Source organism: Pelodiscus sinensis, chromosome 23 (genome assembly GCF_052426305.1).
Source record: "Pelodiscus sinensis isolate ZL-2025 chromosome 23, ASM5242630v1, whole genome shotgun sequence".
Classification (NCBI taxonomy): Eukaryota; Metazoa; Chordata; order Testudines; family Trionychidae; genus Pelodiscus; species Pelodiscus sinensis.
Genome location: NC_143074.1, coordinates 11,611,401 through 11,627,295, shown reverse-complemented (window position 1 = coordinate 11,627,295; position 15,895 = coordinate 11,611,401). Strand labels below are relative to the sequence as shown.

General features: G+C 46.9%; 1 protein-coding gene across 13 annotated transcripts in view; it reads left to right on the top strand.

Annotated features, from left to right (window-relative positions):
* DNM1 (dynamin 1) overlaps positions 1-15,895 on the top strand; it is a 127,913-nt gene that overhangs the window by 70,906 nt on the left and 41,112 nt on the right. For 12 of the 13 annotated variants that reach the window (XR_016347775.1, XR_016347774.1, XR_016347771.1 and 9 more), the window contains exons 11-14: positions 11,854-11,940; positions 12,614-12,684; positions 13,859-13,910; positions 15,836-15,847. Coding sequence is in view for 7 of the 13 variants with exons in the window: in XM_075905872.2 (XP_075761987.1) it covers positions 11,854-11,940; positions 12,614-12,684; positions 13,859-13,910; positions 15,836-15,847 (222 nt within the window). In the remaining 6 variants the exon portion in view is untranslated. The remainder of the gene's footprint in view (positions 1-11,853; positions 11,941-12,613; positions 12,685-13,858; positions 13,911-15,835; positions 15,848-15,895) is intronic. The other variant, XM_075905873.2, reaches the window with a different exon arrangement.

The window sequence follows — 15,895 nt, the reverse complement described above, 5'->3', positions numbered from 1 at the left end:
ACAGAAAGAGATCATAGGATGGAGATGATGGGAACTCAGTAGTCCACAGCCACTTCTAATGGAGTGAGGGAGGCAGGACAGGTGTGGTACACAGAGCAGGCCTGCTGCCGGTGAGGTGGGTATGTGCAAAGGGAGCAACTGCACAGAGCAGGCCTGCTGACAGGGGAGGCTAAAGGGGCAATTGTACAGGGTGCCTACTTCAGCAATGGTGGCCGACGAGCTCCAGGCCCCTTTGAACTACATATTGCAAGATCACCACTTCATGCAGCTTTGAAGGCTGGGGGGCCCAGTGCTGCCGTTCGGGTGGCACTAAGGGTGTGTCTAGACTACCTAGTTTTGTCGACAAAAGTGGACTTTTGTCGACAAAACTATACCAGCGTCTACACTACCGCTGAGTTCTGTCGACATAACGTCGACAGAACTCAGCAGTTTTGTCGACGCTGGTAAACCTCATTTTACGAGGCATAACACCTTCTGTCGACAGAACTCTGTCGACAGAAGGTGTTATTGCCTGTAACGTTGCGTCCAGACTACGGAGTTCTGTCGACAAAGCAGCTTGCTTTGTCAACAGAACTCAATGTGTCTGGACGCTCTTTGTCGACGGAAGTTTTGTCGACAGTATCTGTCGACAAAACTTCCGTCGACAAAATGCGGTAGTCTAGACGTACCCTAAGAGCTGACTGCCATAGACCATGCCCCTTCCAGGGGCGTGGAGACGGGGCCTCCTCCCACCTTATCCTGGGGGCCGCAGTGGCTGTCAGCCCCCTGACACAGGGTGACACACACATTGGAAAGCAAGAGGAAATGTTGGAAAGAGGTGGATGAAGAGGAACAAATTTAGCTGGGGAATGGAGAGAGTCAGTTATAGGAAGAGCTAGTGGGCCAGATTATCATCTCAGTTAAAAAAAAATTGGGGGTGGGGATCAGAATTTTTATGCTGTTTTCTTGTTAGTGTAGTGGGCTTGGGTCCCATAGTGGTTCAGAGGCTAGAAATTGAGTTTGGCTGCAGTTCATGTGTACATGTATGGAAATGTGAGTGGTAACCATTTTTACTTTAAAGAAACAAACTGGTGATGTTTTTAAAATGTTGTTCAGGTCACTAAATGAAAGAGACAGTTTGCACGAGGGTCCCTTTCCTGGGCCCCATCCGCAGAATCTCATTCAAATATTGTATGAGACATCTCAAGGGGCTCTATTGAACTTCGCAGGTAGGTTGAATCTCTGAATAGGCAGTGAAATCTGGAACATCTTTCCCACTAGGGATGTTAAGTTAGTAAAACGGTAACCGGGTAAGTGCTGAAAATCTCAGCGGTTACATGCACTGCGGGGTCTGCAGTATAAAGCTTAAATAGGAGCCTCCCCAGGAGCAGGGCTGCCTGCCCCTGCCCGCTCCACTCCCAGGGAGGGGACTTCACTGCGGCAGCTAAGCCACTTCCCCAGCAGCAGGAAGAGTTTAACCGATAACATTAACTGATAAGTATCCGCTTATCAGTTAATCGGTTAAACTCTCACATTCCTATTTCCTGCCACATGCAGGGGCCATTTTAATTTCAAGGGCACCACTCTTTCCCCAAGAGCTTCATTGTCAACCTGACAGACTCTGAGGCTTAGTCTATACAGCAGAGTTTTTGCGCAAGAAGCCTTTTGCAGAAGGGTTCTTGTGCAAAAACTTCTTGCACAAAAGCACGTCCAGCTCTCAAAGCACGTCCACGCCTCCCTTTTTGCACAAGAGCTGTAGCGCAAAAAGGAGTTATTCCTTGTGGGGAGAGGAATAACTCTACAGGCAAAAGCCCTTTGTTCTGTCGATTTTCTCACGCAAAAACGCGCTTTAGGTGTGGATGCTCCTCCAGTTTTTCCGCAAAAACGGCCGTTTTTGAGCAAAAAAACCGTTTAGTGTAGACATAGCCTGAAAAGTGCACCTAGGTGGAGAAGGGGCCCTAAAGAAATGACACATCCCAACATGAACACAGCTGCTTTTCACAGTAGCTGTGAGTGCCGTAATTCATGGGAGAGGGCTGTGCTCGAGATGGGGGGGGGGATGTATGATTGGGGTTAAAGTATCTCTGGATAGCTCTTCCATATTAATGACCACATGCCAAATCCTCAGATGCTGTAAGTCTGCAATTCTCTGTGGATTTCTATAAGGCTGTGCTGATTTACACTTGCTGTGAATCTAGCTAAGGTTTAGTCAGATGCGCCAGGCACCCATCATTTAGTCGTAGTATGTAAAGGAGACAGTGTCAAGTTAAAAATGATGTAACATCCACTCGCTGTGCAGGAGCAGACAAAAAAGCAACAGAACGCTTTTGCGCAAGGGAGCGTCCACACTGCATGGACACTTTTGCACAAGAAAGCTCTGATAGCGATTCACAGAATGGCCATCAGAGCACCTGTGCTTTTTCCAATAGGGGTTTCTTGCGCAATAACCCCTCCAGAGCGTCCACATCTCCCTTTTTGCGCAAGAGCTGTAGCGCAAAAAGGAGTTATTCCTCGTGGGAAGAGGAATAACTCTACTGGCAAAAGCCCTTTGGTTCTGTCAATTTTCTTGCGCATAAATGCGCTTAAGGTGTGGACGCTCCTCCAGTTTAAAAAGGGATAGAGACTAAGACAGAGAATATCTTATTGCCTCTCTGTAAATCCATGGTACACCCACATCTTGAATACTGTGTATAGATGTGGTCACCTCATCTCAAAAAAGATACATTGGCATTGGAAAAGATTCAGAAAGGGCAACAAAAATGATTAGGGATTTGGAACAGGTGCCATATGAAGAGAAATAAAAAAGACTGGGACTTCTCAGCTTACAAAAGAGAAGACTAAGGAGGGATATGATAGAGGTCTATAAAATCATGACAGGTATGGAGAAAGTGACTAAAGAAATGTGATTGACTTGTTCCCATAACATAAGAACTAGGGATCACCAAATGGAATGTATGGGTAGCAGGTTTAAAACAAACAAAAGGAAGTTTTTCTTCACTCAGTGCACAGTCAATCTATGGAGCTCCTTGCTAGAGGAAGTTGTGAAGACCAGGACTTTAACAGGGTTCAAAAAAGAACTAGATACATTGATGGAGGTTAGGTCCATGAATGGCTATTAGCTAGGATGGGTAGGAATGATGTCCCTAGCTTCTGTTTGTCAGAGGCTGGGAATGGGATCACTTGAAGACTGGAGAGGGATCACTTGATGATTCCCTGTTCTGTTCACTCCCTCTGGATCATCTGGCATTGGCCACTGTCGGCAGACAGGATACTGGGTTAGATGGACCTTTGGTCTGACCCAACGTGGCTGTTCTTATGTATTTAGTGGCACAGGAACATTTTTAAAAGTGGGGGTGTTGAGCCCCCTTGCTGTGGTCCACCTCCAGCTGAGGCCAAGAGCAAAGGCCCAGCACGTGGGCCCAGCAGTCAAGACCCTGGGTGCTGGGTTCTTAGCTGCTGCCCCACATGCTGGGGGCTTGTATGCCCCTCTCCCCCGCCATGTGCAGGTCTCTAACCAGGACCCCAGTATGTGGGGTTGACAGCAGAGACCCCGGTGTGTGGGGTGGCAGCTGAAAATGTGGTGTGCAGGATGGCAGCAGAGACCCCGGGTGCTTGGCTCATGCTTGGGGATGCTGTAGCATCCCCTTCCACTGCTAGTTCCTATGCTTATGGATGTATTTATTTTTTAAAAATGTCTTTGTGTGTTATTAGCAGCCCCTGAATTAGATTTTTATAAAGTCTCCAGAGTTAATCTGCACTTTTCCTGATGATTGTTTCCATTCTGCATTCTTTTCTGCTGGAATGTTGAAATAGACTGGCCATATTTAATTTATTCCTAGTCACTTTCACTTTCTGTTTCCCATGCTCTGGCTCAATGTTGTGTTGTCTGCATTACAAACACATGGGAATGGGCAAACTGATTTCTTTGAGATTTTAAAAAGCAATTATCGAAACATTTTTGTTAATCTCATGTTTGCTTGGGTTTTTTGTAAACCCTGCAACCAGCCTGACAATCAGCCTGACAGCATCCTCTTCAGATCAGCTGGCATAAGAGAGATGTTTGGGGTAGTAGTGATAGCTCTTTAGGATCCCACCTTCCTAATTACTTAAATACATTTCACTGGCCTGACAGATGCAGTTTGTTCTTAGGGCTCGCCTTTCTTCCCTACAGTGGGAAAGAAGGAATGGGAAAAGAGAGAGGCCATAACTGGATCCCTGAAACTTGGAGTGAGAAAGCTGGATCCATATCACCCATGGTTATGCAAAATGAAAACCTGAATGACAAAACATAACCTACCCCTTTGACTCCGCCTCCCAACCTCACACTTCTATGCAGTAGAGATATAAAATCCCGTTTAATTGCTTACCTGGTTAAATGTGATGTTTAATCAGTTAACCAATTAAAGGAAAGGTGCCTGGCCAGAGCAGCGCCTGCCTGTGACATGCCTGGGCTTACCATGGTCTGGGGCTGCTCTGGACATCCAGATCAGACCCTGTCCGTGGCGGGCCCCAGGGGGCTGGAACAGCCCCCTGTCCATGGTGGGCAGGGATCTGCTTCAGCCCCCATGGGTTAACCAGAACTGGCAAGCATTGCCCGTTAAGGGTGATGTTTACCGGTTAACTGGTGAACCTTTCACATCCTACTATGCAGTCCATCTTTAGATGGAATGGAGTAGGAGGAACTTCAGGGAAGCACAAAAAAAAAGGAATAAAGCTGGTGAGTAAAAAGGCAAGAGGAGAGATCCGTGGAACAGCAGAGAGCAATTAGATCAACCAAGGTGAAGAAAAAAGTGAGAGGCTCGGTGTGTCCAGCCTTCATCGCCCGTGGAGAAGGCTTGCTGTGAGAAGGATCCCTGGATGCATCCGTCCATTTTGTTGGGCTCATGGTTTCACTTTCTCTGTCCCTTCCCACATGGCATTTCCATGCATTTGTAGAATCCCCTGGTACTTGGCAGCACATGGGCCCCACAGCAATGCTCACCTGCTTCGATTTATCTGTGGAGTGAACCAAAATTTCACTTCTCATTTTGCCTTGTGTTTTTCTCTTCTCTCTTTTTCTTGCGCTCTCTCTCTCTCTCTCTCTCTCTCTCTCTCTGCCTCTGTCTGCTTTGCTCTTCTTTCTTCCTTCTTGCTTCTTCCCTCCCTCCCTGTCACCGTGCAGAACGGGTCTCTTCACGCCTGACCTCGCTTTTGAAGCCATAGTGAAAAAGCAGGTGCAGAAGTTGAAGGAGCCAAGTCTGAAGTGTGTGGATATGGTAGTGAGTGAGCTCACATCCACCATCAGAAAGTGTAGCGAAAAGGTAAAGAAACCAACAACATAAGGAAAGGGCAACGCATCACCCCATACACACATGTCCTTTCATACACATATGTCCTTTCTGTGCACCCCTCAGGGCCGGGGCTCACATCAAAAGACCAATAAAAATCTAGTGAGAGAACAAGTAGTACAGCTATGGAAGTCTGATTCTGCTATCTAAATAAGCATCTGATGGATGGAAGCAGCCCACGGGCATTGGGGCAGCGTGAAAAGTAGGGCCGAGGGATCAGACCCCAGCTGATGGATCTTTCTGTTGCAAATCAGAAATCAGCTGACTACAGCTGAATGTTTGCTAGCCAACCCTCATTCCTCCCTCCAGTACCTTGGCAAGCAGCTTGATGTAGAGTCCCCCCTGCGAGTCCCTCTTCCTACTCTTCCTGATCGCACGTTGAAAACCTTTCTGTGTCCCTTTGTTGCTTCCTCTTTGGAAATCCAGACATCTTAGTACAAGGCAACAAGTTAGAGAAAGACCTTAAAAAAAGAATCCAGGTGTCTTGTCAGATTATTGAGCCACAGAATAACCCCAGGCACTGTCCAGATGACAGAACTCTATGTCTTGTTGTTCTCATTCACCTGCTGATCTTTAATGCCACAGATTATGCTAATAGAGGCAGAAGGATGAATCTTGTGCTGCTTCCCCCTGCCCCCAGCAAAGGAAAAGAGGCAAGTTTTAGGGTGACTTAAAGAGCTGCAGAGGGAGAAAAGGGATTGCCCATTTAAATAAGTAGAAATCATTGTATGTGCACTAATACTTGTACCTGGGGGAAAGTGGGTTGGTTTCCTAGGCCTGTATGGTACGGTACAGTATGGCAGCCACTCCTCTCTTTAAATAGAAAAGTAGAGCAACTAATTAATAAATTAATGCACCGAGCAAACGCTAAAATCCTGCACCCCACTGGCCCAGCTGAGCAAGTTTCTCTTCAAGGTGAGTTAAAGGGGGCAGCACCACTTGTTCCAATTACAGATGCCTCTATAAAAATTAGCCACAATGCCTTTTCTGCATTGGAGGGTCTGGTCTGGCCAACATATATAATCCCAGAGTATGGGGGAGGGATTAGGATGAGACAGGCGGGAAAGAAGGGAGAATCCAGTAGAAATTTAAGAGCTCAGAATAATGGCAAGAGCTGAAGGTTGGGGGATGAAGGGACCCCGTTGTATGCTGCAGGGCTGATCTCAGCGGCTACTGCACTTTGCTCATTGCCATCCTTCAAGCACTGTTGCTCTATCCCAAAGGTTTTCTTTCTCTAACTCCTCCTGTTTTCCAGCTGAGCAGCAGACTCTCCTCCATCCTCATTCCTTTCCCCCCACCCCTCCCCCCCCCCCCCGGTGTTTGCTTGTAGTGGTTTTGGTTTGTTTCTACCGATTCTTTTTTTTTCTGACTCTGATTGTAGTTGTGTCTTCAGAGGAGAGAAATCAGTGTAGAGGGCAAAAAAAATAAAAAAATACCCCAGTGGTTGTGGACACTACTTTCCTTACAGTAGGCCACCCTGGTCATATGGCTGGGGTCTTACTCATCCACCTTCTGTGGGTTTTGAAACTCATTTTGGCATGGTAGGATGGACAGATTTGACACTGGAGGAAGAAAGGGAGAATAGAGATTTCCTAAAGTGGAGATTAAACAATGTAGTTGTACAGTCAAGATGTGCATTTCCATGTCCAAGCCTCTGAGCATACAAAACAGGAACAGAGGCAAGGGGGAAATGTAATTGATAAGATGGACAAGAGTCATCGGGGATGAAGGAGGAAGAAGAGAAAATCCCATATAATCTAGTGTTGGATTGAATCCTGCAGTCTTTGCACAGTCCTTCTCTAGAGACGGTCCCATTGTAGTTGATGGGAGCTTTGCTGGAGCAAGGACTGCAGAATTTGGTCTCTAAAAATCAGAGATGGAAAAAACTTTGCTCAGTTGTTTGGCCAATGCAAAGTTGCTCCCTACATCTGTCTGATTGGCTTAGGGAGCTACAGAATCAGGATGGAAATGCCTGGACTCTCAGGACTGGCAGGTTCAAATCCTGACTAGACTGTCTCAGGCCTTCATCCCACCAAAGGCGAAGAGTTGATGTTTGCTCAATGTCCTTGATCCAGATTTGGAATGGGTTTGAATTGGGCTTTGGGTTGTTACAATGATTTATTAATATTGCTAGTGACAGTGCTCTCAGTGTACCCTGGGCTTTGTAAGCAGACAAGAAAGTCCCTTTCCAAAGGAGCTCGCAATCTCAGGACAAACTTACATTTAGGGAGAGTACAAGATATAAAATGATCTAGGCGGGCTAAATCTCATCTTGGCAAAATGCACTTGAGTGAATATACATGTCAACTAGATTTTTTCATAGACAACATAGCAGCTGTGAGACTGTATGCTGGGAAGGTAGAGCCTTGCAGATGAGTTCATGAGAAGGGTTTTCATGCATGGGGGCAATGTGGAAGAAGCAACAGAGATGATTACGCAAGAAGCTGATAAATAGAGTATCAAGATTGTCACCATTAGCAGGGCAGAGGATGTGGAACAAAATGAGGCTTGACAAGGAGGGGGAGCTGAGCTATGTAGGGCTCTGAAAACAGTGGCAAGAAGCTTGAACTGAATGGGGTAGCAGAGAGGAGAACAGAGTTCTAAAGTGTGTGTATGAGAGAAATTATCAGGATGTTTGGCAGGGAAGATGACTTTAGAAGCAGCATTTTGTGCAGATTGGAGGGGGCAATGGAGGGAGATGGTGTGGAATAAAGTGGGAAATTCTGAGAGCATGATGGACAGATTTAGCAGTAGGGTAAGCTGCACACTTTCTAACTGATATGTAGCACTTGTGCATTATTTCATACACCTGGGGCTGCACACTTGCTTGCTCTCCAGTTAAACGGGATAAGGACTAGTTAATATTTAGATCAGAGCTCCAAAGAAAGTCTAGGTGTTACAGAAATTGTCACGGCAGAATACCCAATATTCCACCATAGTGATAGAGAATTGTGCTACCTTTGGTATGAGACATAATATTGAGACTCTGTGTTTATTAAAGACCCACAAACTTTTCATAAGAAGAGTGTTAATCCAAGTGCCCTGGGTATTGGGAGAGCTTACATTCTGCCTCCCCACCAGCTGAATTTCATGCAGCCTCAGTTGCACAGAGTATTCTTGACTATCTGTTCAAGTCTGCTGCATGATATTGTGGGTGCTGTGAAAAACTATCTAGAGTGGGCTGGATTTCAGTCTGGTGGATGAAGAGAGCCTATATGAGCAGTTCGTAAAGCACTTTGAGATCATTCAGGGTGGAAAAAGAGATTATTATTAACAGCTATAATAATTAAAGATCTGCAGAAGAGGCAAAGCCATCTGTTCTTTGACGCCTTTGTTAACACGGCTTAGCCATCTGAAGATACCATTGACTGATACCAAAGAGACAGTTCCTTACATGGCCTGATTCAAAATTTATTTACAGCAGTGAAATTGAGTGTAGCTCCCTTCACATCAGTGGAAAACTGATGTGAAAAGAGAATCAGAGCCAGTGCATCCAGGAATACAGCATCCCATCTGGTGGGTTTAAAAAAGCAGGGACTCTGTGGCCAAACTGCACTGCAGAGCCTTATGAATCCAAAAGGGTGCCTTTCCGAGCAGGATGCTTTCTGTCCAAGATCTTAAGATTCCTGACGAACAGATGGACCCAAGGATAGGGTCCCAGAGCTGTGTCGTCAGGATCTCCCTGGGGCTAGGATGTTTTAAGAGAGGGTCTTTAACTTGCCTTATGACTAGAGAGGGAAATGCAATGAGGGCAGGGGTGGAAACTCACTTGAGTGTGAAAATCCACCCCAGACCGGCTGAGAGCCCCTGGCAGGATCACCTGCTCTCCCATCTGTCTGAGTCATGGCATTTCTGGGTGCAGCTTGCACTGCTGACATTACCCCCACCCCTTGCATCCCACTGCATGTGCCCCAGTGGTATGGCATCTTGTGGCCTGTGTTCATGTCCCCCTTCTTACCCACCTTTGCTTCTCCCACGCATGCCCAGGTATGAGGCTCCTGCATGACATCCTGTGAACATGGTGCTGTTGGTTTCTTTTGCTTGTAACCTTTGCTGGTGGATCCTGATTTGAATAAACTGAGAACGTTTCGCACCTCATTGTGCCTTTGTTCGTGTTATTTATTCTTTTTTTGTCCTTGAATCAAAGAAGCTGAGATTTGCTTAGAGATTTTCCAACTTCCTGTTTTTGATTCTTTGACAAGAAGCACTCCCCCATCCCAGAAGAAAACAGGAAGTGTTGCCTCTCCCTTTAAAGCAACAAGCAGCCAAAACTATACAGATCCAAGAGAAATCCTGTGTGCCCCTTCTTAGGGTTTGAGGGGAGCCCATTTCCACATGGGACCACCTTCAATGTCAGCAGAAAGCCTCTTCCTATCAATCTGGAGCTAATGACATTCAGAACAGAAGTGTCTCTATAAAGAGAGGGGCCTGATTCACTTCTTCCAGCTGTATGCCGGGGCAACTGCATTGATTTCAAAGGCATGACAATGATGCAATAAGCCTGAAGTGATGAATCAGGCCCAAATACCTCAGAACTTGACAGCAATTGCCCTATACCTTCCAGCTTCCACTGGTGGTTGTGCCGGGTCTGGGCTGATTCCTGAAGTACATTGACATAGTCCTTTATAACAATCAAAAAGCCAAATCAGATTTTATAAAACCCCCATAAGATCATCAGAACTGAAGCCGTGCAACACTAAAGCCAATGAGAGACATGGATAAAAACGTAGCCCCAAATAGGAAGAGGAGATAATAATGACTGTGATGATGTCAGGAAATCCCAGATAGCATTAAATTGTCGAATAGAAGTATTTCAAAATAACATGACAAAAGGGGGGAACCAGCTTTCCAGAGAGGGAGGGAAAGGATCTGACCATGGGTCTGGAGTTGAGTCTTTAGCTAATTTACACTTTGCTCTTGCACAGAGATCTCCGGTGGTGCTACCCTATTGGGCTAGTGCAGGACTGGGCTCTGCTGTCAGAGTGATTTGCCCAAGATCAATCTCCCCATTCCTCAGTGAGGGATACAGGCACTTGTTCCTCTCAGGAATGGCATGGGAATTAACGGGTTCATGCTAGCAAAGTACTAAGTAGAGTAGGGTTAACGGGATAAGAAAGGGGCCTGATTATTTTTGTGATTATAACAATAATGTCTAGAGGCCCTAATCAGGGATCAAATCCCCATTGTGCTAGGTGCTGTACATACATCACATGAGAGAGACAATTCCTGCCCCCAGAGAGCTTACGTTCTTTTTTAAGGAAGAAAGCAGAATGATTGCTCCTCCAGGAATCGGCCCAAACACTGCAGTAGCACCACTCTGGGATGTGATGTTTAGGAACAATGAATGGTAAAATTTCCATTCATTTCAGTGAGCCCATAATGGAAGTGCTGCCTGCAAGCCAGGGGGCTGCCTGGGGCCTGCTGGCTTGCGCTGTCACGTTTCTCATTCACAGTTTCCCCTTCGAACAATTGCAGGTGACAGTGTCCCTCCACTCGCTTTTGTTGTGTGTTACAAACTGAATTCCTCTCTCCAGGGATAAAACGAGTGATCAGTGGCAAGGTGGACTTACCTGTGAGACAAATGCTGGCTGATTGTCCACTGCTATTCACCAGTGCAAAGGGAGTGCAGAAGAGAAGTGAAATGCTACAGCCACACACCCAGCACACTCGTAAAGTTAGGGGTTGCGGCTTTCTCCTTGGGAGAAAGCTGGTTCCCTGAGAAGTTGACTGTGCCCTGCATTTCCACCTGTGGCATTGCTCATTGAGGCAGTCCCACTGTTCACTAGTGATCCAGCTAATAGAATGTGAGACCCGCTTTGATCATCTTCATTCACCCAGGATGCTCCCCTTGTGTCAGAAGATCTGTCAACACAGTACACTGTAGTTTAGATCCCATATCAGGGTGGACTAGTGCTATGGTGCTAAAAACTTCTGTTTAGATGTTTGGCCTTGGACTGGCCCTTGGATTCTTAAGCACAGGGAGGGAGTTTATGAGCCGTCGCTCCAGCCCACGAGGCATTATCTACACTGCAGTTTTTAGTGCTATCGCATGAGCCTGACACAGTAGGTATGGCATTTAAGAGAGTTTGCTGCAGGTTTCAAAACGCAGTTTAGACTAAGGCCAGGAAGAGCATAGGTTGCCAATGAGACGCTGGCCTTCTTCAGAGGACTAGTCATTTGGCGTATTGGGATACAGCCAGCCATGGGCTTAAGCCCTAAAACTGGGATTTCAGACATGCCCAAGGCTGGATGTGTTTAGATCTGTAGATGGGGCTGAGCCCCTCACCCTGTAGAACAGATTAGGCTGGCAGTAGTGTGGCCTTCAGGCATAGGGGGGCTGCTGCTGAGGAGATGGGCTGTTCTCTGAAGAAGCTCAAGGCAGAGTGTATAAGATCTTTGGCCCCACAGGAACTTGGGAAAATCTGTCTGCAATTCTGGCTTTCCCGTGCCATTAGCCCTCTAGAACCCTGTTATGGTTTGGAGTGGAGCATTTTTCCTCAGACCCTGCCCCACTTTCCCATGTGCATGTGTTTTCTCTCTTCTGCAGCTCAGCCAGTACCCTCACCTGCGGGAGGAGATGGAGCGAATTGTTACTACACACATTCGTGAGCGGGAAGGCAGGACCAAGGACCAGGTAGGGCTTTGGGGCTTGCCTGAGCGGGGGATGCAGAGGGGAACCTTTAGGGGAACATCCTGAGCCAGAGGTGGGCAACCTGCAGCCCAAGGACCATATGTGCCCATCAGGGTTGTGTGTGTCGCCCGCAAGACATTTTGTTGACCATTGCCCCATGCACAGAGTTGGCAGATTCCTCCAGTTTCCATCCACGTCAGTTTTTTTGGATCAGTATTATGAAAGTGATATGCACATAAAGCAAGGGCACGTGAGGAGAGGTGTGTGCTGACAGCACACAACATTAACTGTGCTCTCTCTGCATCCAATCAAAGCACCGCTACCATTCAGTCAGCACACCCCGCAAATTCTAAGTGCACAAGCGCAGTTCACAAAACTACTATTCCCAGGAGACCATCTTGGTTACTAGAGTCTTGTGGCCCATTGAGATGAAGGAGAGCCATTCAAGTGGCCCACTCACTAGCCTTGGTTGCCTATTGCTGGTCTGAGCTGTAGGAATACAGATGGGCCTTTGCTGTAAAGTTGAGATCTGGAGCTGAACACCCACAAAGCTCAGGGAGCTGCTGTCTGAGAAGAGCAATAAGGCAACTAAGTTTTGGCTCCTGCTACTTGCCTTTGGGGCAGTGGCACCCATCCTTTGTCTCTCACCCACTTTCTTTGTGTCTTTGTCCCCCAGGTCATGCTTCTGATAGACATTGAGCTGGCATACATGAACACAAACCACGAGGATTTCATTGGCTTTGCCAAGTAAGCACCAGTGCCCTGAACTACTTCTCCTCCTGTCCCTATTCCCTATGACCTTGCTCTGTATGTGCTCTGGCAGGTGGGCTGCAGGACATGGCTGCAAAGCCCCATGGGTGGAGAGTTTGGAGCAGTTTGCCATCCCAGCTTTAAGGGGAGGGTGAAGTGAGGTCTAATGTGCAGGATGGGGGTGAGAGCAGTTTTTGTGGTATCCTGACATACCCCAACTTTATTGTGTCTTGCTTCAGTCCGCCCCAGCCACAAGGCCAACTCACTCTTTAATTGGTTGGAGGGCTATTGTGAGGCACCTCGCCCTCTGGGAGTAGGTGTGTTGCCACCTCATGCCCTTCTGCCAGCCCCAGACTTCTTGGGAAAGAAGGAGTGAAGCTGGGTCTCCCATGTGGCTTCGCAGAGTGAGCACTGAGCTTTCTAGATGTAAATCAAAGAGCAAGTCAACAATGCCATGACTGGCATGCCAACCATGTCATTCCCCACTGAGAGGAGGGATGAGCTGGTGGTTAGAGGGCAGGCCCGAGAGACCATGTTCTGAGTGTTTTACCAAATGCAGAGCAAAACCTGGTCTCTCCCCCTAAGAGATGATGCTGTAATTGAGACCAACAGTACTGTTCAGACAGGTAGGGCCAAACCTGAGCCTACCACAGTCAAAGCTTGTTTTGCAGTTGAAGGTCTAGATTTGTTGCAAAATGCTGCACTGACCAGCAAGTGCTATGATGTCAAAACACTTCAGAGCTCTCTCTCTCTTGCTCCTTTCTTCAGTGTATTAATGTTAAAAGGCTTCATAGAAGACCTGTTTACAGGAGGAGTTTGACAGAGGAGGGGATGGTTGCACGAGAAGAGGGCGGGAGCTACAAATCTAGTGGATGGCATGGGAGAGAGAATGAAGGCCGGAGTAGAGGAAGACTAAAGAGGGGGTGGTCAGCAATTAGTTTAGGACGGGTCGGCTGCTTATTGCCCACCCCTGGTTTAGGAGATGCATAGGGAGCAAAGAGTTGAGTAGGTCAGGCTGAGAGCAAAGATGTAGATGGGGTGGGACTATACAGGGCTTGGAAGTTGAGGGCAAGAAACTTGAATGTGCTGTTGCAGAAGCCTAGAGGGAGCAGGATTCAGGAGGAAAGGGGGAGCTGAATGAACTTTTGAGTGTCTCTCATCCTGTTTGCAGTGCTCAACAGAGGAGTAGCCAGATGAGCAAGAAGAAGGCAGCTGGCAACCAAGTAAGTTCCCTCCTGCTTGAGGTGCTGAGAGGGATGCATAGCTTGCTTGACAGGTGTCAGTCGAGCAAGTGTTGAGCCAGCCACAGCAACACTTCAAAGGCAGAAAGAGAGGCCGATGGGAAGAAAATTAGAGAGACACCTTAGCCCCACAGAAATGTGTGGGCCTAGGGAAACTGGTGGGAAGGATGAAAAAGAAGCATTTATGAAGAATATGGGCTGTCCCCCCCTGCAAAGGACCAATGGTTATATATGGAGCTGGCATTGTCCTCAGTGAGACTAGGACTGTGGATGTGTATTAGCTGCTTAAACACAAGGGCCAAATCATGTTTTTTGCAATCTCTGTTGCAAGCCCACTGGCTTTGAGTTGACCCAGAGTAAGTGAGTGGAGGAGCTGGTCTATCAGAATCACATGAAGGAGATTGACAAGCTAGTTACAGGGACTTGAATCATCTGCTCTAGCTGAGGATCAGAGCTCAAAAGAAGAGCGCTGCAGACTTAGTGCAGGGTGGTATGCAGGATGCAAGACTCTAAAAAAGGGGAGACTGGGATCTTTGTGCAGGGAACTGGTGTAGAAACTGTGACACTTCGTATATGATGGCCTAGTCTTCTTCCATTGTCATCATGGCATTGGGTGCTGGGCAGAATCTGGAGCATCTGAGTTTCATCCATTTCTTTAGTTGACTTTGCATTTCCCTGATGGATTCACCATGCTTTACAGCTGGGCCAGCCACACACTAGATAGTTAAATTGTCAAATGGTCCAGTCGAGAGCTGAAAGTGCAGGGGGGATGTTCAGGGATCTAGCCAGATAAGCCACTGCTTTCTGGATAGTGGCAAATGTCAGTGTTAATTCTGCTCACATCCCTGGATGCTCCATTCATTTCTCCTAGCTACACTTGACTCTTCTATACTGGCAAGAGCTGACACATGTTCTTGGATTTGGTGGGTCCTAGCAAGTTTATAGTCCATCAAAAACTGGGTTAAACTATACTCATCGGTTCCCCTGGTTCTAAACTGTCATGCCACAGAGTTTTCTTTCTCAGTCATCTCTGTTGACCATCTGAATGATCTCCCTTGTCTGACAGCCTAAGGGCAATTTGCAGAACCTCTGGGCTCATTTTTTCTGTAACTGGCAAATCCCACCTGAAAGGAAGGCTTTAAAGCCAGCTGCTCAGGGAGTTGTTTTAACACCCATCAGCACTGCTTCGGCTGGGCATCTTTATGATAGAGCCTACTCCTTTAAGAGAATTTTGAATGAAGTGCAAAGTCTTTGCTGCTTATAGTAAGTGCATGGAGCATACATGCTATTGAAAGTCAAAGGAGCAAAGATGACATTCCTGTCCAGAGTTACAGGGAAAAAGACAGTTATCTAGCCTGGAAGGTCTTAGGCAACTGCTACAGAAGGAGGGTTTAGAAGCAGTCTGGCAAATAATGTAGGTGAACAACCTCTTCCTTTCCAACTCCAAATGCTCATTAGGAGTGAATCCTCTTCAAAATATATTGGGCCACTTTTCTCTGAAACACAGTTAGAGCTTCAGAATGGCTAGAAGACTGGTTGGTAGGTTCAGCAGGATCACCTGTTTTCTATGGATGCTATTTCTGAAGGACTTCACTCAGTATCCCAGGTGCAGGGAAACCCATCCTCTCTAAAGCACCAGTGAGTACCTTGCCTTTTCCCTGGGGTGTGGGACAGCTCTGGGGGCCAGTCCTATTCTGTTTCATTTGTGGATTTGCCTATAAGTAGCTTGAGCTTTCTTTGGGGCTCCAGGGTCTTTGATGTTTTTGCAGTTGATGTTCTAATTTGGTAACATATTTTGATTAATTTTTGAGGCTCTTTCCTCCTTCCATTTCTCTTTTCCTGGCAATAATCTCTCCTCTCTCTGCTCCTCTCTTCTCTGCTGCTGTTGCTATGGTTCCCCTTTGCAGGATGAGATCCTGGTGAGTAGAAGGCCGCTCAGCAGGCTGTGCTAATGAGCATTAATGGTG